At 61.2% G+C, this 22,664-nt stretch overlaps 2 protein-coding genes across 6 annotated transcripts; both read right to left on the reverse strand.

Annotated features, from left to right (window-relative positions):
* Window positions 1–359: 359 nt before the first annotated feature.
* SPATA20 (spermatogenesis associated 20) lies at window positions 360–8,037 on the reverse strand. Of its 3 annotated transcripts, XM_042916497.1 has the most exons (17): window positions 7,923–8,037; window positions 7,480–7,499; window positions 6,768–6,976; window positions 6,592–6,656; window positions 6,273–6,427; window positions 6,025–6,168; window positions 5,699–5,900; window positions 5,195–5,325; window positions 5,000–5,104; window positions 4,687–4,761; window positions 4,378–4,587; window positions 4,103–4,295; window positions 3,602–3,770; window positions 3,089–3,300; window positions 1,624–1,823; window positions 890–970; window positions 360–721 (listed from the first exon to the last, which is right to left on the reverse strand). In XM_042916497.1, exons 1-17 carry the CDS (start codon window positions 8,020–8,022, stop codon window positions 551–553), a joined length of 2,442 nt encoding a protein of 813 aa, XP_042772431.1. In that variant the 5' UTR covers window positions 8,023–8,037; the 3' UTR covers window positions 360–550. The 3 variants fall into 3 exon arrangements, with proteins under 3 accessions (XP_042772431.1, XP_042772429.1, XP_042772430.1); XM_042916495.1 differs by lacking the exons at window positions 7,480–7,499; window positions 7,923–8,037 and adding an exon at window positions 7,090–7,240 and having other exon boundaries at window positions 3,056–3,300; window positions 6,768–6,947; XM_042916496.1 differs by lacking the exons at window positions 7,480–7,499; window positions 7,923–8,037 and adding an exon at window positions 7,090–7,239 and having other exon boundaries at window positions 6,768–6,947.
* Window positions 8,038–10,838: 2,801 nt separating this feature from the next.
* EPN3 (epsin 3) lies at window positions 10,839–21,719 on the reverse strand. 3 transcript variants are annotated; one of them, XM_042916612.1, is made up of 10 exons: window positions 21,338–21,719; window positions 17,731–18,407; window positions 16,442–16,560; window positions 15,716–15,796; window positions 15,368–15,493; window positions 14,342–14,429; window positions 13,614–13,883; window positions 13,318–13,389; window positions 12,958–13,188; window positions 10,839–12,724 (listed from the first exon to the last, which is right to left on the reverse strand). In XM_042916612.1, exons 2-10 carry the CDS (start codon window positions 18,266–18,268, stop codon window positions 12,390–12,392), a joined length of 1,860 nt encoding a protein of 619 aa, XP_042772546.1. In that variant the 5' UTR covers window positions 18,269–18,407; window positions 21,338–21,719; the 3' UTR covers window positions 10,839–12,389. The 3 variants fall into 3 exon arrangements, with proteins under 3 accessions (XP_042772546.1, XP_042772544.1, XP_042772545.1); XM_042916610.1 differs by having other exon boundaries at window positions 13,318–13,434; XM_042916611.1 differs by lacking the exon at window positions 21,338–21,719 and adding an exon at window positions 19,796–19,964 and having other exon boundaries at window positions 13,318–13,434.
* Between the last annotated feature and the right edge of the window lie 945 nt (window positions 21,720–22,664).

Raw genomic sequence — 22,664 nt, forward strand, 5'->3', positions numbered from 1 at the left:
TCCCATGATGTGCCAGAGAATATGCAAATGTTACCCTTCCTTGAAAAATAAATGCTCATGTGAAGCATCCTCTACCCCTGCCCCAGCTTAAAACAGGAGACAATGGGAAGAGGAGAGCAGGCCCCTTTCTTAACCCCACTGAGGGCAAGGACTAGCCTTTCCCCTCCAGGACAAGTCCACACCCCAACCCCACCCCTGGCGATCATCACAGGCCCCCTGCCCTCAGTTTCATTCAAGCTGCAATGACCATGGACGGGGCGGCGTCAGCCTGGTGACCTCTAGAGGTGAAGAAGGAATTCGAGAAGGCAAAGGGGTCAGCCCGAGGCCCCTCTCTCCCAAGCAAGGCTGAGGCCCTGAGATTACTGCAGGATGCCGTTAGGTTTATTCCAGGGTGAGTGGGGGCCCATGGTGGGCCAGTGAGGATGTCCAAGGGCATCCGGTGACAGGGTGCCCAGGGATGGCCGCAGGGTGTGCAGGGCCCTGCCGGGCCTGAGTCTCTGATCAGCTGGGAAGCTCTGCCTTCTGCCCCAGCCCGAGGAGGGCGAGGCAGTCACTGATGTAGCAGTTTTCGTAACTCACAGGGCTCCGTGATGGGCATTGAGCAGGCTTGATTCTCACACACGTAGGCCGTGGCCCGGTCTTCTAGCCGTCGCAGGGTACTCAGAAAGGGCAGCTGACGGGACAGGAAGCTGGAGGGGTCCCCGTTGGCCAAGATCAGCACCTGTGATGGCAGCAGAGTAGACGGTCACCCAGGGGGGCGCTGGGACACTGGCAGGGCCCACTGGTGGGCTTCCTCTCCCAGGCCTACAGAAGAGGGGATCATTGGAGAGCCGCATGGGGGTGGCAGACAAGGGAGCTGGAGGGTGGGGCCGGGCTCACAGTCTCGAACCTTGTTAGGAATGTAGATGGAGTGGACACACTGCAACAGAGCCTTGGTGTCCTTGGCCTGGGGGTCTCCACAGATCACGATCTGGCCGGAACAGAAAGGCAACTCCAGGGTCAGGTGGAGGGAGCTGGATCCACACCTACCACGGGTTCCCCATCGTCCCTCCACCCCACACTACATCCCCAGGAAGGAATGGGAACTCAGCTCAGCATCCTCCAGACCCGCTGCTGGGAGGCTGCCTCAGGGAGTCACTGCTGGGCATGTGGGAACACGTACGTACACACATGAGCGCACACACACACACACACACACACACACACACAGAGGCAGAGATATACAGGCAAACGTGCAAATATAAGCCGGCAGACCTGAACCCGGGGCATACACGTGCAGACAGGCAAACATTTACTGGTGAACACTCAGTGTTCAGAGCCCCTGCCTCTTGCCCTCCCTACTCTGAGAGCCCCAGTAACAGGCAGGCACAGAGGCGCTCCCTTGCCAGAGGCCTGGCTCCTCAGATGCACACTCGCTCAGATACCTCCGCTGCCTAAAGCAGCTCGTATAGATATGCCCCTGGAGACACCTGCACACGTACTCATAGATGGCCACACGCTCACAGACCTGAGCTCCGGGGAGCCCCACCCCATGCCCCTGTCCCCCACAGCAGCCCCAGATGCCCCCCCACTCAGGGTCCCAATGCAAACGCCCTTGCTACCCCCCCCCCCCCACACACACACCTGCTTGAGGGTCTGCTGATGGGCTGAGAGGGCGCGGACCATCTCGGGCAAGGCCACGGGCACACGGCGCAGGCGCTCAGAGAAGGCGGTCAACAGGCTCACGCACTTGTCCATCCAGTCTTTGTGGCCGGTAAAGCCGTGCAGCCGAAGCAGATTGTGGGCCGAGACGGAGTTGGCACTGGGCTCTGCGCCATCCTGGTCTGCAGGGGGCAGCGGGGGGTGGGGGCGGTGAGGGAGGGTCACTGGGTCCCGAGACTGTGGCCACAGTGGCGGGGGACGGGGACGGGATGCAGAAGAGTCTACCCAACCCAGCCCCCACCCCCACCCCCCGAGCTGTTCAAGCCAGAGTGCCATCACCCTTGCCTCTCCCTCCCTCTCTCTCACTCCCCACTTCTAATTCCTCCCCCCCACCACCACCCCCCCCCCGCCCGAGTCCACCGGGCCTGCAGCCGGAGTAGACCTGAATCCTACCATTTCTCCCCATCTCATACTTCCAGCTCGTCCGAAGCCTTTGCCAGCCCCTGCGGGACTGAATGCTGCTGACAGGTTTCCTACCTGGTCACCCTGTTTCCCCTGCCCCCTTCTAAAGGTCCCTCCTCCATTTTCAGTCGGAATGACGTTCCTAGACCTAATCGGAGCCGATCACGACCCACTTAAAGCCCTCCAGAGACGTCCACTACTCGTCACGCCTGTTAAGACCTTGCAGGGACCCAGCTTTGCCCACATGGGCACACCCCGCCTCCGCCTCGACCCTCCTGGCCTCCCATAGCCCTTGGCTCAACGACACCTGTTCCAGGTTTGGTCTGACCTCCCCGGAGCTGAGTCAGGCCCCACCGCTGTTCTCTCCCCAGGTCCCTTTGGGGACTAACGTTGACGTCAGCTGACATTGACGGAGGACCTACAATCTGCCAGACATGCACCAGAACCTGGGCATGTAGCAACAAAAGGCAAGGCCTTGCTCTCAGGACACTTACACTTGGGTCGGGGGCGGGGGGAGAGAGCAGACCATTAACAGACATGTCCGGTGACGGAGAGCGCTCCTGAAGAGGAAGGGGCCAGGCACCTACTCCTTTATGGCACTCTCGTTGCAACCACCCATCTGCGCGTGCACTTTCGTGTTAGTTAATACTGTTGACTAGTTGTTTCCCCGGGGCCACGCTCTTGTACTTCGTGAGGGTAGGGACCGAGCGGGCCTCGTGTGATATATGAATCCCAAGCACGGCAGTCATTGCTGCCAAGCATGTTCGCATAATGGCCAAATTCATCTCTCTCGCCACCCCGCGAGTACCAATGTTGGCTGTTTCACATATCGAGAAACCGACGCTCTGGAATTTAACGAGACCAACCCAAAGTCAGTTAGCGGTGGAACCCACGCAGGCTCCTTACGACCACACTGCGCTGATGCCTCCCACAGGGAGAGCCAAGCCCTTACCGGGTCCAGGCCAGCTCCAAGCCCACCACTGACCGTCCTTCAGACGCAGGGGCAGACCAGCCCCCAGCTCGGCCTCGCTGCAGAAGTAGCCGCCACCTCGGGAGTCCCAGAAGAGCCTGTCCTGGGCATCCTGCAGCCTCAGAGCCCACTCGAGCCACGAGCTCTCCTGCGAGGCCTCGTACAGGTCCAGTAGGCCCCGCACTACGAAGGCATAGTCCTCCAGGAAGCCCCAGCAGGGCGGGTTGCTGGGGGGGGGGGGGTGGACAGACATGAGGGAAGAGGCTACAGGCAGGCCCAGGGAGAGAGGGGCTTTCCCAGAGGAGGCCCTTTGCACGCATCCTTTCGCTTAACCCTCAGAATCTACCTCTTTGTTGGGTACCATTAGCCCATTTTCTGGATGAGTAACTGGGCCCGGGGAAGCTCAGAGCTCACGGCGAGCAGATAGCAGAGTCGGGGTTGGGGCCTAACAGGAGGTAGGGGAGAGGGGCAGAGACAGGCCTGGAATGCCCAGGGAGACAAGCCTTCCCAGGCTGCCCAGCCCCCGACCTGTGCTCCACGGTTCCCCCGGAGCCTGCATAGCATGTCCGCATGAGGCGGCCGCTGGCCATGTCAAACATATGCCGCTTCAGGAACTTGGCACCATTGGTGGCATAGTTGATCAGCCTCTCCAGGCCCAGGACAGCCCCAGTCACAGCGAACCCAGACACCATCAGTCCTGGAGGGAGGAGACACTGGTGGCCGTGAGAAGCTGGCCGGAGCGGGGGGGGGGGGGGGGGGGGGGGCGCCTTCCAGGTATGCCCACCCTGACCCCCCGAGCCCTGGCCTCTCTGGAGCAATGGGGTGAATGGGTAAGAGCTCCTGGCCCCTGTGTGTGACGTCGGGTGGGTCACTTAAGCTCTCCAAGCCTCAGTTCACTTGTTTGTAAACTGAGGATCAGAAACAGGATACAGGGAGACCTGATTTCTAGCAGGTGCCTGGCACACAGAAGGGGCCTTCATAGAGGGTAAATCTGTAAATGGGACCCGGCGTCAGGCACGGCCGCCCCACCGTTCCAGGAAGCCAGCATCTTGCTGTCCAGGTGCGGCCTCGGCCGATGTTTCCGGGCCTGGAAGAGCTTCTCCAGCCCCGTATTGAGCAAGGTCCGCACGGCCTCCACGTCCAGGCCGAAGCGGGCAGCGGTCAGTTCCAGAGAATAGCGGACAGTCAGCACATTCCGGCCGTGCAGCTCCCCCTTGGGGTCCTGAGGAAAACGGCCCCTGTGAGAGGGAGTCCCCCTCACCGCCTGGCTTCAGGACCCCTTCCCCATCCTCAAGCGTCCTCACCTGACTGGGACTGATGTTGCCCGCCTCCGTGAGCCCGTAATGCTTCATGAGGAGCTGGCCCGAGGTCAGGGGCTCCGTGGCACCCGGCACAGGCTCAGAAAGTAGCTGCTGGACCTCTTTGACCGTCCACACGTAGAAGGCACCCTCTTTGGGCTGCATGCCCCGCTCTGGGGGCGAGTCTGCGTCCTCTGCGCTACAGAAGCCTCCAGACTGTGGGGAGAGGAGATTTGGCTGGCCCCGGCCTTCAGGGCAACGGGGGGCCCCCAAGCCCTCCCGCAGCCAGGCCCGCCTGCCTCAGTGGACACACACCCGATGACTCAGGTTCCGAGCCACGTACTGCAGGATGCCTCTGGCAACATCGGAGTAGAACTCGTCACCAGAGATCTGAGTGGGGAGGAAGGAGACTGTAAACAGAGAACCAGGCCACCGCCTGCCTGGGTACAGAGGGGACAGCCAACATCTCCCAGGAGGGCCCGGGAGGGAGCCTGGGCACAGGGGAGGGAATTAAGAATGAAGTTGAGGCGGAGCCACAAGTCCCGGAGAAAGCCCTTGACGAAGAGGGGCAGCCGGAAGTAGGTGGACAGGCTAGGTGTCTTTGCTCTGGGCTGGGTTCAGGGGTCACCTGGAAGGCCTGTGAATAGGCCACCGCGAGCTGCGCCTGGTCGTACAGCATCTTCTCAAAGTGGGGGATGTGCCACTGGCGGTCCGTGGAGTAGCGGTGGAAGCCCTGTGCCGGGCAGGACACGGGGCTGGTGGCCAAGCCCAGCCTCTGCCTCCGCCCCGCTGCCCCCTCCCGGGAATGCCTAATCCCCCTCACCTGTCCCACGTGGTCTCGGATGCCCCCGTTAGCCATCATCTTCAGGGTGTGCAAGGCCATCTGCTGGGCCCGAGAGCCATCCTGGGTGAGTCGATGGCTGAGCCAGTAGGAGAACAGGAAGCTCAGGATCACTGTGGGCACCAAGTGCACTTGGGTGAGAGAATGGGGGACGCAGAGGGCAGAGATCTGGGCGATCAGAGATCGGGCCAGGCTGGGGTTGGGAGTGCACTCAACAGGCCGTCTCCCTGGACAGACTGCAGGTTAGGGAGTCAGCGGTCAGCACAGACGACCGAAGATCATTACCCAGGCCAGCGTCCCGGCGTTGCTGCGGAGACCAGAAGTTAGGTCTACGCTAGGTAGCTAGTGCCAGGCTGGGGTAAGGAGGTCACTGGCCAGTCAGGAGAGCAGGAGGCTAGTGACCAAGCCAGAGGTCAGAAGCTGTTGACCAGGACAGGGATCAGAAAGCTGGGATGGGGATGGGGCAGGCATGAAGGGGACACTGACCCGGTGTGGGGAACTTGGGGGCCTCGGCGAAGCCCCCGTACTCCTCGTCATAGCCCTCGTCCAGCTGCTGGAAGCAGCGGCTGTTCATGGTGGCACCAGAGGGCGGCAGCTGGCGGTCACCCATGCTGATCTCTGAGCGGGCCAGTAGGGCTGCGGTGACACGTTGGCTGTTCTCTAGCAGGGTGTTCTTGTTCTGTTTCCACTGTGGGAGGCAGGGGCAGACCTGGAGGTCAGCATGCGGTAGGGGGAGGGGGGGCTCTTGTTTCCTTGCCCTTGACCCCCCCCAGTCCTCACCCCTCTTCCCTCCCCAGGGGGCATATACCCACCTGCTCCCGTATCCTCAGCAACACCGTGCGGAAGCCAACTCGGGTCAAGCCATCCTCAGGGGGAAAGTAGGTGCCCCCCACAAAGGGCTGGAGGTTGGGAGTCAACCACACGTTCATGGGCCAGCCCCCACCACTGCTGGTGGCCTAGCAGAGAGAGGGCGGGGGTGAGGGGAGCGGCACCCCCCCCCCCCCCGTGCGGGGACCAACCCCCCCCTCCCCACCGCCCAATACGTGGACACACTACTCACTTGTACGAAGGTCATATACACCTTGTCCACATCTGGCCGCTCTTCCCGGTCCACTTTCACGCTGACAAAGTCCTCACTGAGCAGGCGGCCAATCTCCTCATTCTGGAAGGACTCCTCCTCCATCATGTGGCACCAGTGGCAGGTGGAGTACCCCACTGGAACGGGAACATGGTGGGCCGGGCGGGGGGCGGGGGGAGGGGGGCATCCAGTGACCGGCTAGAGATTTCCTGGGCGGCCGCAGGCCCAGAGGACCCTTCTGCCCCTGCCCCCATCCACTACCGCTCCCTTCCTCCCATCCCAGGGAAGGTGGCTGTGTTACCTGAAAGGAAAATTGGCTTGTTTTCTTTCCTGGCCTTGTCGAAGGCTTCCTGTCCCCAGGGGTACCTAGGGCGGGCAGGGCTGGGCATCACTCACTGGCCCCCGGGTGTGGGGGAGGGGGTGTAGGAGGGGCCAAGGGCCCAGCTGCCCCAGGGCAAGGACATCAGGGGTACTCACCAGTCCACAGGGTTGTAGGCATGCTGCAGGAGGTACGGTGACTTCTCATTGATCAGGCGGTTGGGGACCTTCTGGGGTGTGGATGGGGAGCAGTTGGTCCGGCTTCCCTTCCCTCCAGCGGGCATGGGCCCTGAACTGCTGACCGTCACACTTCGGTCCTTGTCCCGGGAAGAGCTACCCCTGGCACGGGCAGGCAGGTGCAGTGAGGGCTTTCCAGCCCACTCCCGCCTAGGCTTTCCCCAGAGCTCGGCTCCGCTCCGCTCCACTCCCCCCTGCCCTCTGGCACCTCCCCCCGGAACCCCCTGCTCCCAGCCCAACCCACCTTTCTGAACCACGGGGGAGACCGTGGCCTTTGTGCTCCCCCTTGTGTTTTGGGGGGGGTGAAGAAAGGTGGCTCATTGGGGGCTCCCTGCCAGGTTAGTCTCCCCCAACCTCTCGGACCTGGCGGTGGGAAGGCTGATGACTGTGAGGTCAGGGTGAGTCACAATGGACAGAAGGGTCCTCCATTCTTTCCCCCTAACAGGGCCCCTCCCCAGGGAGGCTGTGCTGGAGGGGTCTCTCTGGCAGGCCTGGGTTGGTGGTCTGGGCAGGAGGCTGCAAGCTCTTGGTGGCTGGACAGGGCAATAATCGGATCTGGGACCAGACCGAGTGAGGGACAACGAGGGGAAAATTGACACAGAGGACCGCCTCACTCAACATCCATGCCCTGGGCACTTCCATGAGGCCAGACCCCCAGGACCCCTAGGAAGTCATTAACTGGCTCAGATCTCACAGGGCTTAGCTTGGGAGCCTGGTGCCCTGGCGCGGGGGGGCTGGGGGTGGGGGGTGGGGGCAGACCTAAATGACAGGCTCCTGAAGCCACGAGGACTGTGATCAGCCCAGGGTGCTGCCGGATAAGGATCCTCGGCCCAGCATTGGGGTTCAAGGAAGGCTTCCTGGAGGTGGTGTCTGAAGAGACCCAAGGGAGCTAGCCCTGCAGCTGGAAGGGACTGAAAGGAGTAGAGGGAAGGAGGTCGTTACTGCCCGGACCAGGTCGTGAGCGCAGACTTGGTGCGGCGGAGTTCCGGAGGAGGCAGTAGGGGTGGCGGGGCTGGTACTAGGGAACCAGCGCGGTGACAGCCGGCCCGGGGCCCCTCGGGCGCAGCGCTCGCCGCAGTGGCCAGTTCACCCGCCCGTACCTGGGGCTCGCGGCGAGGCCCGCCCGGGCGCAGGGCAGCAGGAGGCCGCGGCCCAGCCAGGTCCGAGCGCCCAGCATGGCTGCTGGCGGCCGAGGCCGGGACGCTGCGCACCGGGAGGAAGGGCGGCAGGCTGCGAGGGGGCGGGCCCCGGCACCCACCCGAGCCGCAGGCGGGTCTTCGCCGTGACTCCCGGCCGCGTGGCCGGTCTCCGCGCGCCGCCCGGTGGCCGAACTTGGGATTGCAGACCGGACCGCCCGGGCTTGGGAGGACCGGAGTCTGTGCGCAAAACTGGGCCGACTCAGCGAGGCCTAAGCCAGCGGCCGGCGGGAGAATAAACCCCCTGAGGAGAACATGGGCGGTTATGAGGATGCCAGGGCCTCGGGTCATTTTGTCAAACTTCGCTCCTTTTACAAATGAGAAATGAGGCGCCAGCAGAAGGCATGGCTTGTCCAGGCCCGCCTGGCCAGTGAGCTTTGGCTCTGCCCCTCCCTCTCGAGGGCCTGCCCAAATCCCACCCACTCCAAGAAGCCTTCCCTGAATAACGACGACGAGCCAACTTTGTGTCCCATCATGTACTTTTACACTTGTCTCATTCGCTACATCTTGCCAATATTTATTGAGTGCCTGCTGCCTGCCAGGCACCCTGCTTAGGTAGAGGGTGGGTGGAGAGAGACCAGGCTCCTGCCCTTGTGTTGCTCACAGTCTGTTGAAGGAGACGGAAGCTAATCTGACAGCCATACACACGAATGTACAACCACCCACTGTAAGAAGGGCCGTGACTAACAAGGAGCCTGGCCTGGTGGGAGAGGCTTCCCTGAGGAAATCACATCTGTGTAGCAGCCGTGGAGGAACAAGGTGGGGTGTGGAGAGGGCGTGGGAGGAGTGCTGGGGAAGCAGGAGGAACATGTGCAAAGGCCCTGTGGCATAGTGGTGAGTCAGAGGTGAGGAACTACGGAAGGCCGGCATGGCTGCCGGGCAAGCATCCAGGTCTTGGAGGGACTCCGGAAGTCTGCGTAAGCAATTCTGGTTGCTGATGAAAGAAGAAAGATGTTGAAGGGCTTTGGTCAGGGGAGTGATCCTGTACTTTGGAAAGGTCCCTCTGGCTTCCTAGTGGAGAATGGACTGGAAAGGGGCAGGAGCAGAAGGAGGATTGGTTGGGAGGCCGTAGCAGGACCCAGGGGAGATGGCGGAGGTCTGCAGCAGGTGGAGGCAGAGGTAGTGAGAAGGGTCTTGAGGCCTGTAGAGGAGGAAACATCCTAAAAATTGGCAGTGAGGGAGGGGGAGGCATCAAGAGTGGTTTGCAGAGGGGGGATTATGCTGGGCGAGGCCATTTGCTGAGGAGGGGGCACTGAGAGGCTCACGTGGGGGTTCATGACGTCATTTTTGGACATGTTCGCTTGAGGTGCCCTTGGGACGCGTGTGTGGAGACAGCACGGCTCTGGGACGCAGAGGAGAGGTTGGTGGGAGGGATCGGGGTGTTCATCGTGGAGACAGTGCAGGCATGGAAGGGAATCATCTGGGGAGCAGCAAGAGAGAAGCAGGCTCAGGCCTGGGCTCAGGGAACTCAGGAGTGCCCCTGTGAAAGAGAAGCACTAGAAGGTCAAGGAAACCCCAGGAGAGGTGGTGTCCCAAAGGCAAAGGGACGGAGAGTTGCAAGGAGGGAGGACCTTCATGGTCAGACTCTGAAAAAGCCAATCAAGATGGGACTGAAAAAAGCCTACTGGTTTCAGCATCATGGCGGCCATTGGGTGGGCTTAGCATACAGTGTTCCAGTGAGGCAGGGCTGACAGCAGAAGCCGATGAAGTGGGTTAGGAGGACGGGAAAGAAGGGACATGGGGGGCACCTGGGTGGCTCAGTCAGTGGGGCTTCCGACTTTGGCTCAGGTCATGGTCTCAGGGTTCCTGAGTTCAAGCCCCACATTGGCTTGCTGCTGTCACCACAGAGCCTGGATCCTCTGTACCCCGCACCCCCCCCCCTACTCTTTCTCAGCTAGTGCTCTCTCTCTCTCAAAATATAAACATTTAAAAAAAGAAAGGAGACAAAGGGAGGTAGTATGGGTGTTTGATATGAAGGGAAAGATGGAAAGACTTTCAAGATGGATGAGGCAGATTATGACAAATATTAAGGGACAGGCTTTGGTTGAGAGAAGGCGATTGATGACATTGATCATGGCAGAGAGGATGGCAAGCCAGAGGGTATGGTGGATGCCAAGGAATGAGATTAAGATCAGAGAACAGGAAGCCTGCCTTGAATGGGGAGGAATTTGGGGTGATGACAAGCCCAAAAATGTGACCATGGGTGAGAGGTCAAGGCCATCCTCCTGAATAATAGAGTCACGCGGGGTTAAGCAAGATCTGGATGAGAAGACTGTGAGCCAGGCCTGAAGCCTGGTGAGAATGGGGTGGAGCACAGCCCCAGGCAACGAGGAGGCACAGCAGCCCAGTGGCTTGAGCCTCCAAGAAGGAAGGCTCTCATTGGAGGAAAACGGTCCAGAAATAGCTACAGGGAACAAAACTACCAATCTCTTCTTGGTGGCGGTCAAGCAGGACCCCTTGGGAGTCCTGAGGAAAGTCAAGTCCACAGGGAGAGTCAGTTTAGAAGAAGAGGAGGGCGCAGGTAGGGAAGGGGTGACAGGTGGGACAGTGGCCAAGAACGATGGAGACCTCCCAGGTGTAGGTGCACATGCCAGAAGACTGATGGCGGCTGGATTCGGCACTGCCGGGCAAGACCGGGAATGAGGGGTATGACGGGCTGACTGCTCAGGGTTAGTCTCTGAAGGGGGTAGGCCCTGGGCCAAACGGACACTGACCCGGGAGGAGCCGCCGAGCAAACCTCATAAGGAAGGAATTCTTGTTCCCGTCTGACAAGTAAGGAAACGGAGGCACAGAGTCATAGAGAGGTTAAGTAATTTACTCAAGGTCAGGGAGCATAACCACTTATTACTAAGTGATTACTATTATTATTAAGTGCAAATCTTGGAGCAGAGTTCTGAACTCTGGGGGTCTGACTCCTAGTAGGTGCTCTTGTCCATCCCGCCTGTAACAGTCACAGCAGAACTCCCTCTCTCCCTCTAAAAAAAACACCAAAACCTAAACCAAAACCCGGCAGCTCCTTTCCCTGCATCCCCCTTCCACTTAAGAAAGACAGCAGCATCCTGTTCCCCGCCCTCCCCCCCCAATTTTCTTCTGGCCTATAGAAGGCCATCTTCCCTCAGTAGCAGGCTGCTTGTAGGGCCAGACTCTGAGCACTGAGGACAAATCAGCGGTTGGGAGAGCATTGAGTGGAAAAGGAGTAGGGGTGACCAAGGTGGCCCCAGGATGAGGTACCAGGCCCTGCCCCTCCCTTTGGTTTCTCAGACCCCACGGAAGCCCCCGGGAGGGGTCAGGCTCTCTCAGCATGGCTGAGATTGAATTTCTTGCCCTGGTGAAGAGGGGAAAGGGTGGAGCTAGATTTAAGGTGACTCAGTAAAGCAAAGGAACATGAGGGCTCCTCTACCCGGCTTGTCTCCCCAGAGTTCTGAGCTCCTGGAGGCTGTGGGCTTAGCAGCCCTTGGATCCCTCCCAGGTGAGCACACCACTTTGCTCCGGGCTGTTAATATTTGCAGATGAAACCAGGGGGCCCAGCCTGGGCGCTCAGGGCTGTGGAGCCAGACAGTCTGAATCGCAGCCCCCGTGTGTGCTAGCTTTGTGACCTTGAGCATGCCACTTAACCTCTCTGAGCCTGTTTCCTCACCTCTAAAGTGACAGCAGGACCGAGGGCTGTACACTTGGTTTAATGCCCTGCTGCCCCCAGTTTGCTATTCTTAATTTGGAGCAAGGGCCCTGCATTTTCATTTTGCACCGGCCCCCACAAATTACGTAGCCAGTCTTGAATGGGAATAGTATTATCTACCTCAGAGGGTTGTTGCAAGGATTAAATTAAATAATCTGTCTAAAGTGCTTACAGCACAGAGAGCACAATGAGCGGGAACAACTGCCTATTGTTCCCTGCCATTAGATCACCCCCAGTGCAGATCTGTGGTAAATGAATGAAATGAGAGAATGAGCGAGAGCCCGGGGAGCATCTGGAAGCGAAGGTGCCGGGGCTGAGGGGGTGGTGCGGGAAGTGGGAGCATTTTTGTGCCCCACACGGCGAAGCACTCGTTCCCACGGCAGCCGGTGGTTTGCGCCGTGGTCCTGACCCAGACACCACGCCTCGAAACAGTCCACTCGGTGGGAGCTGAGGACGCGGGCGTGGTCTCAGCCCCGGGCAGTCTTCAGGGTCAAGCTTCCAGAGCGGCGAGAGAGGGTCGGCGGGGGCCACTTGGAGCGTCCAGGCGGGACTGGGGGCGGAGTCAGCCCTTCCGACCTTCCCGGGGGCGGGTCCTGGGGTGACAGCCCCGCCCCGCGCCGGGGACGGGGCCTCGCGCATGCGCCGGCCAGCCGGGGCAGGGCGGGGCCGCGCTCAGAGGAAGGGGTTGGTGCCGGGATGCGGGGGCGGCTGGAGCGGCCCCGCGGAGCCCGACGTGGGCAACAGGGGCTGTGGCAGGCTCGCGGGCGGCGGCGTGAAGGCGCCGGCCTGCGGGAAGACGCTGACCGAGGCGGGGAGGGTCACGCCGGCTGGCACGCTGCTGAGCGGGAGAGGCAGGGAGGCGCTGTAGGTCATGGAGCCCAAGGGCGCCCCGACCGGCCCGCCGGCCGCCAAGCCTAGCGCGGGCGACCCGGTGCGCATCTGGTTCAGGGTCGGCCTGGCCTGCTCGCTCCCACCGAACGGGTTGGTGGGGGATGGAGCGCTGAGACCTGCGGAACGAGAGCGCGGATGGGGAGCTTGGAGTGCGCCGGGGGGGGGGGGGGGGGGGGGGGGGGGGGGGGGGGGACACAGCCCTAAATGGGGTGGCGGGGAGAGGAGGCACGATCTGGGGTCTCAGAAATAGGGAAGAAGAGTAACATTTTTAGGGCAGGGGCTGAAAGGAGGGATGGAGAGAGCAGGGGCCCCCAGTGTTGAGACGCGGCAGGGACAAGGGGTGTCCTACCTGTCAGAAAAGGGTTTCGCGTCTTTGCAGCCTGGGGCACCTTGACTAATGAATCAAGGTTGACCAAGGAGGAGGCCGAAGGGCCCAGGAAAGACTCAGGAGTCCGGCATGCTCGGGCCTCCTTACTGGGCTGGGTTAGCGCTTCCTCCAGTACACCCAGGTCAAAGGATTCTGGCTCCTTGGTGCCATTTTGCTTGGAACTGGGAATGGGGTCTCCAAACAGGTCCAGCTCTGGAACAGAAATGATTGCGCTCATGGGTAGGGATGGGGAGTGGTCACTCTGGGAAGAAGAGGACAGAGGCCACCTCTGGGCAGGTCCCTCATTCCCCAGAGCTGTATCATCCCCTGCCTCCTGCTTACCCACAGGACTGCCGGGCTTTCCCGAAGGCAGGGCCTGGGCACACTCCGGCCCCTCCTTGGTCTCTGTGGATACTGGAGGGTTGGCAAATGGGTCAAAAGGTGAGGTACCACCTAGAGCTAGCCAAGGAGGAAGAGGAAGATGAGATGGGCTGGCAAAAAGGTCGGGCACTGGTCTGACCCCTTTTAGGCAAGCAGCTGTCTTGACACAGACAGGATGTGCTGCCCCTTGGCGCTGGAGGGAGGGGACCCGGAAGTCCTCCCAGCCCCTCACCCACACCCTCTGGCCCTCTACTTACCAGGTGCATTGGAGGTCTCCACCGAGGCTCCCCAAGGGTCAGCCCCAGTGTCGGGGAGTTGGTGATGGGGGGAGCTCTGTGCCCAGAGGTCTGCGGATGGGGGTCTGGCAGGCAGCACTGGGGTCCGGCCCCAGGGCTCTGAGGAGGAGAGCATAGGGGGCAAGTCCCAGGGCTGGCTTCTGGACAGGGCACTTCCCGAGGGGACAGGAGACCAGGGGTCTGCGGAAGGCCCCCAGGAGGAGCCACTGGGCTCTGTGTTGGGCCTGAGACCTAAAACGGAAACAGTACAGACATGACCCCAGGCCCACCTTTACACCCAGCCCAGGGCCCTTCCCAGTTACCCAGACCAAGTTGGGAGGCCAAGGGTCCCATTTCACAGATGGGATGCTGACTCAGGACCACCCAGCAAGCTGGAGCCCATATTCGTCAAGTTCTGCCAGGAACGTGGAGTCCCGGGCATGGGCAGCTCAGGCCACCTTCCCAGTCAAGGGCAGGGACGGGCTGGGGCTTCAGGAAAGCCAAGGTGACCGGGGGAACCGAGAGAACATCTCCGAGTTTTCCATGAGCTGGGCTCTTCAGATGTGCGCTTCCATCCCTCACTACAACCCCATGTCCCAGAGGAAGCTGAGGCTCAGAGGGGTGAGTGTCTTGCCCTCAGCTGGCCCTCAGCTATGGGGAGGGGCTTTCTGGGGCCAGCCTGGAAACCTCTTGCAGCCCTGCATGCCCACCTGGGATGTCCCATGGGTCAGCAGAGCAGCGTGTGGAGGGCGGGGCCGGGGCAGGTACGAAGATGTCTGCCAAGTCCAGAATGGAAGACTGTGGAGGGAGAGAGGCAGCCATGGCTCAGAAGTGGGCGAGACCAGAAGAAGGGCGGTCCTTGGCCTGTCCTCCTCAGCCCAGCTCCTTCTCGCCTTTGTTCACTTCACAAACACCTACTAATGATCCCTTGTCTCCGTACAGTGCTTTGCAGTTTATAAAATGTTTCCTCATCCGCTTGGTGCCTCCACAACAACCCTGTGCACTAAGTAGTGCAGGTCGTGGTGTCTCCATTTTACAGACGCACGAGCGGAGGCTCGGAGAGGGGAAACGATGGGCAGGGAGCCGCACAGCTGGGGAGAGGCAGAGCTGGGATAAACCCAGGCCCGCCTGACCCCTTCAGTTGTTCTGCTCCCCAGCCCATCCGTGGTAAAAGATTTTATAACAAGTCTGCTTTCCTAAGTCAGAAACCAGCCACAGTGAACACAGGCAGAAAGGGGATAGAGACATCCTGGCTCCATGCACGGCTTTGGAGGGTGGCCTTGTTCCCAGAAGCTACCCACTCCCCTATTCTTGGAAAGTATGTATATGAGCCCAAGATATTGCGAGTACCGTGTGCCTGAGCCCGCCTCCCCCGCCCCCAATCTGGATCCACAGTATCACGTAATCCTAGAATACCAGAGATGGAGCTGCCCAACTAAAGGAGGAAACCGAGCCCACAGCAGTGATGTGCCCCAAGTCAAATAAATGACAGCAAATCCAGAACCCAAATCCGGGGGAGGGGATCAGGATTCTTTGTATCCCACTTTGCTGTCAGCTCAGTCACCAGCCCATGTGGTCTGGGCCCGAGGGCTGCTGCACCCCCTCTATCCCTCTCTCCATTGAATACACACTTAAACAGTGCTTACTATATATGAAGCGCAGTTCTGAAGTCTACAAATACCGACTCAGCTCATCTCTCAGGCTCAGTCAGCCGGTGCAGCCCAGCCCCTCCCTACCTGGCTGGTTTTCAGCTTCTCCTCCTTTCCCTCTTCTCTCTCTGGCTCTTTGTCTTGCCAACGGCGAACTGCAGCCCCAGCACCATTGGCCACAGGGGAGTCCTCTCCCCGCCAGGACCTCACCTCCTGTGGAAGGCACAGAGGAGTGAGGACAGCACGAGCAGCCCAGGCTGGACTTGAGGGGACCGGGGGAGCTGGAGTCAAGAGGAGTGCGGGGAGAGAGGTTAGGCACAGCGGGACCACTGGGTGCAGTGGGAGGAGCCTGGTTAGTGCCTGTGTAGCACCTGCACCAGCACCCGCACCAGCACCTGCACCCGCACCAGCACCTGCACAGGCTCGGCCTGCTACCTTCTCGTGCTCCTGCCGGCTCAGGCGCAGAGCCAGCTGCAGCTGCAGGTCCTCATCCCTGTGGGAGGCTGGGGGGACGGGCTGCAAAGGAGGAAGAAAGGGGTGAACTCGGCCCAGTGCTCCCACTCCTGGGCGGGAGGGCAACGTAGCCCCGCAGGGGGAAGGGAGGTGGAGAGAGAAGGGCCCACCCTGAGTGGATGTGGGCATCCTGACCCCAAGGCATCAAGATGTGTGTGGCCTTCTCCCTGCCCGGGTCTGCGATGCAGTTTCCAAGATCAAGGAGATTGATCCTTTGCTTCTGGGTCCCCTGAGCGTCCCCGGGCCCTGCTGTGTGAGGCCCGGCTGCTTCCTGCCCAGTCTGCCTGGATCCGCGGAGAGGATGATGACGGGGGGTGGGGGCTGTCCCTGCCCCCCTAAAAGGACAGCAACCCCACAGCAGGGGTTGTGGGGGCGGCATATCTCTGGGTCTCCCAGGAATGTGTCTGTCAGCGCACTTGCCTTCCCCGAGGCCGCGACAGGCCCGTAAGACACATATGTGCCCTCACCCCACTCAGCGTTCGCTGCCCTTTCCAGGCGCAGCCAGAGGGGACCGCAGGCAGGGAGGCAGTCCCTGCCAGGACAGTCCCGGGGACACGGACAGGCCCTGTGCTGTCCAGAGTAGAGGAGCCTAGGAGCCAAGGGTGTGGGGCACCAGTGCCCTCCCCAGGCCACCGGGGGGGCCCTCACCTTCTCAGCCTCCTCGCGGCTCATGGCCAGGGCCAGCTGCAGATGCAACTCCTCTTCTCCTGACGTCTGGGGCCGGGCCTGCTCCAAGTCGGACGTGTAGCGGGGGGATGAGGAGGAGGCTGCAACGACCGTGGACCGTCAGCCATCGTGGCTCCTGTGACCGCGTGCCTCCCCTCCCCTGCCCCTCCCCCCACAACCAGGAAGCTCTAAGGCTCAGAGGGGGAAACTGAGGAAGGAAACGACTGGCAGCCAGGGCCCCAGGGGGACTGGCAGTGTGCTTGGCACTCTGTGTGAGGCTTCCCATGCTCCCCCCCCCCCCCCCCCAACTAGAGACTCCAGTCCCTCCTTTACAGACGTGCCAATAGCCAGAGGTTGCCTGGCCAGGGTCCTAAGGTAAGACTTGGAGCCAGGTCCCTTCCGGTGGGGGGGGGGGCACGGGGAAGGGGGGGCAGGGTGCCCATCCTGTCTGGGATCAAGTGAGGTGGGAGGGAGAGAGTTCCAGCCAATCAGGGCCACGGCTCTCAAAGCCCTTGGCACACTGTCAAGGGCTTTATGAAAGGAGGACCATCCTGAGTACCCCTCAGATCCCAGAAGCCCGCTTCGGGGCAGGGAGGAGAGTCCAGAACTGCTCTGCAGGGGCGCCGGGGTGGCTCAGTCAGTTGAGCGTCCGACTCTTGATTTCGGCTCAGGTCACAATCACATGGTTCATGGGATCAAGCCCCATGCTCGGCTCTTCGCTTACAGCACGGAGCCTGCTTGGGATTCTCTTTCTCTGCCCCTCCCCCACTCACATTTCTCTCCCTCCCTCTCTCTCTCTCAAAACAACAACAACAACAACAACAACAACAACAACAAAAACTCTGCAGCACCCTGTTTTCAGGAAGGGGTCATGAGGAATGCCACTGATGGAGCACCTTGTGCCCTGTGTCTGGGCACAGGGCCAAGGGCATTCCTGAGCCTGGTCTCATTGATTCTCACATCCAACACCTGAAAGATTTTCCCTGCTTCACAGATGAGGAAGCGGAGACTCAGAGAGGCGGCCGTCTAGACCCCTCCGCTCGAAAGGGGCAGAATGAGGAACGCTGCTGGACTCCAGAAGCCCGAGCTTCTGCTACCACAGCAGCCCACGGGGCATGGTCCCACTGTCGTCTGCGCTAACTTGCGGGGCACCTGCTGTGCCAGGCATCCTGCCTTCCATGCTCCATTCGTCACCTCCCTGAATGCTCGCGGCATCCCTCTGACCTCGGGCTGCCTCCTGGCCCCCAGCCACAGCCCCGGGGCTCACTCACAGTTGTAGGAGGACGGGGATCCGTGGCGGTGGCCCAGGCCCAGCTGCCCGCTGCCGATGCCCATGCCCTCCAGCGCCATGCGCTCCTTGGTCTTGAGGGCGTGGGTCCGCTCCTGCCGGAGGCGCTCCTCGTCCCTGAGCAAGGCCATCACCTGCTTGACCTTCTCGCGCACGTTGACGCCCTGGTCCTTGCCATCGCGGTCGATGTACTGGAAGTCCTTGAGCGTCTGGATGGTGTAGAGGTTCTCGCGGCACTGGTGGGCCACCCTCTCGGAGCCCGTCTTGAGCAGGTAGTCCAGCAGCGTTAGCGCCTTGTACACGTGCCGCCAGTTCTTGCCGCTGTCGTTGAGCCGCCGCCACAGCATGCCCATGACCTCGGCGAAGGCCACCGTGTTGAAGGTCAGGTCGGCAATCTCCGACATGAGCGTGCTGGGCGGGCCCCACGGGTCATTGCTGGTGGCCTCACGCACCTTGATCTCGGCCTCTGAGTAGTTGTGCACGATGTTCTTCACCTGGCGCCGCAGCGCTGAGGTCGTCATGGCTGGGGACTTGGAGATGGGCGGCCCCCGCCCCAGCCGGAGGTGGAGGGCCGAGGGCCACCGTCTCGAGGTCACGGTCTCCAGGGATGGGCCGCCAAGTTCTCAGCGGGGCGGCTGCGTCCTTGGGTTCCACATGGGTCTGAGGAAGAGAGGGACTGGAACTCAGGAACTCAGGGGCAGTGGCTCACCTGGACAGCCACTCGGGCCTGGCCGGGGTCCCCGCTGCCAGGAACAGCCTCTGGCAGGTGCTTATTCTTATTTTTCTTATCTTACACATTATTCAGCCAACACTTGCAGCTTTGCGTGCTCTTTGCTCTTTTACAGTCCCGCTACAAAGACGGGGTGATTATTATTATCTCCATTCACAGATGGGGAAGTGAGGTTCTGAGAAGGATTGAGTGATTCGTTCGAGTTCACAGAGCTGATGCGATTGGGAGTGACCCCGGCAGACGCACTCCCCACATCCTCACCCTTAGCGACAGGCAGGAAAGCGACCCCCAGGAATGCCTGCTCACCTCCCTCCTGTTTAATTATCTCTCCCTCCCGTTTCTGAGGCCAGGATCTCACTTAGGAGCTATCCCTCCCAGCTCCTCGTTCCCCACTCCTCGTTTCTCAAATCACTAGTTTGTGCAGCTTAATTCATTCGGCACCTAGTTCCCGGGGCCTTCTCTGAGCCCGACATTGTGCCAGGCACAGAGCACAAGTCCTGGTCCGCACACGTCCAGATGCGGGGCATAGACGATCCAGCCTAACACGGACATGCACAGGAACACCCAAGCTAGGAAAATCAGGGGAGACTTCCCAGTGGAGGTGACAGCCTGAGATCTGAAGGGGAGGGTGAGGAGGAGCAAAGCCACAGGGCGAGGAAGGACAGATGGGAGGGAATGCTTGAGCTGGGCCAGAAGGCCAGAGAGGGACATGGGGCAGGAACGTAAGCTCCCTGAAGGCAAGGCTGGTCTGGGCTCCCCAAACCTGAGGCCCTGGGTGCGTGGTCATCTCCTGATAGCCCAGAGGGGAGGGAATCAGGGTCAGCCCTCTGCCCTCCCCACAGCGTCAGGACCAGGCCATCTGGAGAAAGGAAACCCAGGCTAATGATAGAAAAATGTTCTTCCAGGGTCCTACCAGAAACCAAACCCAGAATCCCCTGCCACGGCTGTTTTTCTGGTATGCATACACACACACACACACACACACACACACACACACACACACAGGCTGGACCCACAGAGCCTCCACACCAACCGTGAACCCCCACCCCCACTTATGGAGAGGGCGCCTCTCAGCACCTCTCCGCTTAATCCTGGGGCTCAATCTTGGGACTCACAGGAGTCAGAAGCTGCCTGTCCTGCCCTCCCCCAGTCTGGGCTTTCCCTCCACCCGGCCCTGCCAACCCTGGGCTCGGTTCAAAGCGGCCAGCAGGCCTTGGCAGGCTTCTTCAGGGCCCAGGTGCCTGGGAGAGCTTGGGCCCGGAGGAGGGGATCCTGTGGGAGACCAGGCGGATAGAGTGCTGACTGAAAGGCTGCCTACCTTCTGTCTGCTGTCTGTCCGTCCAGCCTGGCAGGCCCTTCTGTGGGGATGCCAAGGCCAACGCTTGTTTAACTCCTGTCCTCCTCCTCACTAGTGACTCAGACCTATCTTTACCTCCCCAACCGGTGGGCTGGAGGGTGGCAAGAGTCAAGATGAGAAATAATTGTGCCCCAGAGCCCGCCCGGAGTGCGCGCCCCTCCCAGTGCTGGCCGCAGAAACCAGCAAAACCAGTCAGGCATCCTGCCTCCACCAGCAGCCCTACTAGAGCCTGGCTGCCCGAGCCCTCCAGCCCAGCCTGGGGGAGTGGGAGGGGCCCTCAGTGCGGACCCCCTGGCCCTGTCTGGACTTTCCTCCTAGAAGGGGGAACAGAGGAAACTCCTCTGCACACCTCTGCTCGAGCTGGGGGAAGAGAGGGATCAGAAACTCCGGGGAGGTGCCTGGACCTCCCTCCCCTGAAGTTAAAAGGGACAGGTTGGGGGGGGGGAGGGGGGAAGAGGGGGCAGGGTGAGGCCCAGGGAGCACGGAAGGGAGGGAGGAGGAAAGGAAGGATCGCGGGAGGGAGCCGCTGGGAGCTCTGCCAGCCGTGTTACAAGCAAAGGGTTTTATCGAACACAATATGCCCAGAAATAAAAGGGAGTGAAACAGAAACCCGGCAGCCAGTGGCGGCAGCGGCAGGCCCGGGAGGCCGGGTATGGAATTACTGCAGTGACCTTGAGCCAGACCCTGTCAGGTGGAGGGAAGGACACTGAGAAGGCAGAGCCTGAGAGGCTAATTCAGAGACGGGGTGGAGGGTGGGGGGCAGAGCGGGGAGGGGAAGGCTGGAGGAGGAGGCGGGGCACGGAGCACAAGTATCTGCTCTCTCCTTTATATAAGGTGCCCAGGAGAACTTTGGGGGGGGGGGGCGGCTCCTTTTCTCGGGACTAAGGGAATCCTCAGGGCTGAGGAAGTCAATGGCCATCCCCCGAGTGGGGATTCAGGGAGAAGGAAGGAGCCTAGATGTGTCGAGTCACGTGCGAGAGTTTGTCCAAAGTGTGTGTGCGCCCCACCAGCCCACAGTCCCTCCCATCCTCTGCTAAGGTGCCCCGGCCCCTGCCCTGCATCAGGTCAGCGGCTGCTAAGGGGCGGGGGGTGGGAAGGGAGTGGCGGTGCCCTAACTCTTCTCGCTGAGGGACAGGAGCGAGCTAGAGCTCTAAGCTGGAGTCAGCCCTGAGGTGGCTGTGTCCTGGGGCCCCGGAATGGGGTAGGGGCTGCCCTGAGGCTAGAGGTGCCACAGAGGCCGAGGGGGAGGGGCGGACAGAGGAGAACGGGAGTCTGCGGAGGGAATGTCACCGGAGATGTTAGTCCCAGGGTGGGGAGCCGATCCTTGAGTCCTGCTTCCCCGGGGCTGCAGGGAGGGGAGGAGGGAGCAGCAGCGGGCAGAAAGCCTCCAGGATCCGCTTAGAGCCCTGCCCTCCTCACCCCTCTCCATGGGACCCGAGAGGGAGGCTAAGCCCCGAGCCTTCCATGAGAGGCACCACCGCCTCCACGGAGGCACCAGCTTACCTCCGGTGCAGGCTCCCTTGGCCCCAGCCCCGGGACCACGAGCAGCCTCTGCAGTGACCTTCCGACCTGCGCGGCAGGGGGACAGCACAGCCTCGGGAGCGTCCCCAGAGCCATCCACCACGGACCCCGGTCCTGGAGATGCCCACCCTCTCCCAGGAGGCGCAGACCCCTTGGAAGGGTGGAGGCAGGGTCCCCAGGAGGGGCTGCAGCCCTGCCTCTTGCCCGTTGGTCTTTTAGCCGCCCAGCCAGCAGGCAGGCAGCACTCGGAGGAAAGTTGCCCAGCTGGCCGGGCAGGTCTGCCTCAGCAGTAACAGGACACAGGAGGAAGCGCAGGGTTGTTAACCCCTTCCTGCTGGCTGGGCAGGCGCACGGGCAGAGTGGGGCGGCCTGCCTGCAGGCTGTCCCCAGGACGTGCACATCCAGACCCAGGGCTGGTAGCCCACTCCCACCCAGCAGTGAGTTAACCCTTCCCCTGCCTCAACAGGAAATAGGGTGGGGAGGGCTCCAACACCCACCCCACCCCTCCCCCATCCCCTCCCCGGAGCCAGGAAGACCATTCCCAGGCCATTTGGCGGAGTCTTGTTTTCTGTGGGCTCCAGCTGGCCCCCTCAGCCACCCCGAGAGGGGCACGCAGGCTCCAGGCATAGCCTCTCTGAGGAACGAAGTGACCTGATCTTTCCAGAACTCCTCCCGCTCTCCACTGGAGGATGCTGAGGCCCACGAGGTCCTTATCAGAAGCACCACATGCGAAACCAAGCCGGCAGGAGGCTACGGCCACTGCCCCGTGTCCCACCCACACCCCTGCTCCACCAGCACTTAAAGCAATGAGCCCAGCATTAGCACAGTTGTTCTTTGAACTCTGGGAGCCGGGACCCGGAGCCCACTCGCACGGGAGGCCTGGCCCAGAAAGAGGATTTCGGACAGACAACCCCGTTCAGGTATGGAGTCTGAGCGGACAGCACTTTTCTTTCCAGGGGCCACCTCTTGTCCACTTCGCACTGCTCTGAGCAAGGCGGTGGGCATTCAAGTCCAGAGGCTGTTTTTAAGGCAAAAAGTGGCTCAAGGAAACCAGCTGGTCTGACACGAGGAGGGGCAGAGACAGGCTGCCGAGGACACGGGATCTGGTCTCTGGGGTGGGGCGGTGCAGTGAGCATGACCCCCAGGGCCCTTGGACCCAGCTGAAGTGGGAGGATCTCAGGGAGCCAGGCCCCATGGGGTCTAGTTCTCCTGGTCTCACATTGGTCATACTTGGTGATGACACTTGGGAAAGACCTGGCTCCCGGAAGTGTAACCCCAAAAGCCTGGGCCAAGGAAGGTCAGAGGCGGG

Source organism: Panthera leo, chromosome E1, assembly GCF_018350215.1.
Source record: "Panthera leo isolate Ple1 chromosome E1, P.leo_Ple1_pat1.1, whole genome shotgun sequence".
In the NCBI taxonomy this organism is placed as follows: Eukaryota; Metazoa; Chordata; class Mammalia; order Carnivora; family Felidae; genus Panthera; species Panthera leo.

Excerpts from the sequence above, each read along its gene's own strand:
- SPATA20 (XM_042916497.1), bottom strand. The coding sequence starts at position 8,022 with ATGCTGGGCGCTCGGACCTGGCTGGGCCGCGGCCTCCTGCTGCCCTGC. Across the intron at positions 5,105-5,194 it reads TCCGAGACCACGTGGGACAG|GGCTTCCACCGCTACTCCAC; the intron begins GTGAGGGGGATT and ends TGCCCGGCACAG. Across the intron at positions 4,296-4,377 it reads GCAACATCAGTCCCAGTCAG|GACCCCAAGGGGGAGCTGCA; the intron begins GTGAGGACGCTT and ends CGTTTTCCTCAG.
- EPN3 (XM_042916610.1), bottom strand. The coding sequence starts at position 18,268 with ATGACGACCTCAGCGCTGCGGCGCCAGGTGAAGAACATCGTGCACAAC. Across the intron at positions 15,797-16,441 it reads GCCGCGAGGAGGCTGAGAAG|CCCGTCCCCCCAGCCTCCCA; the intron begins GTGAGGGCCCCC and ends CCTCCTTTGCAG. Across the intron at positions 13,884-14,341 it reads TGACCCATGGGACATCCCAG|GTCTCAGGCCCAACACAGAG; the intron begins GTGGGCATGCAG and ends TTTCCGTTTTAG.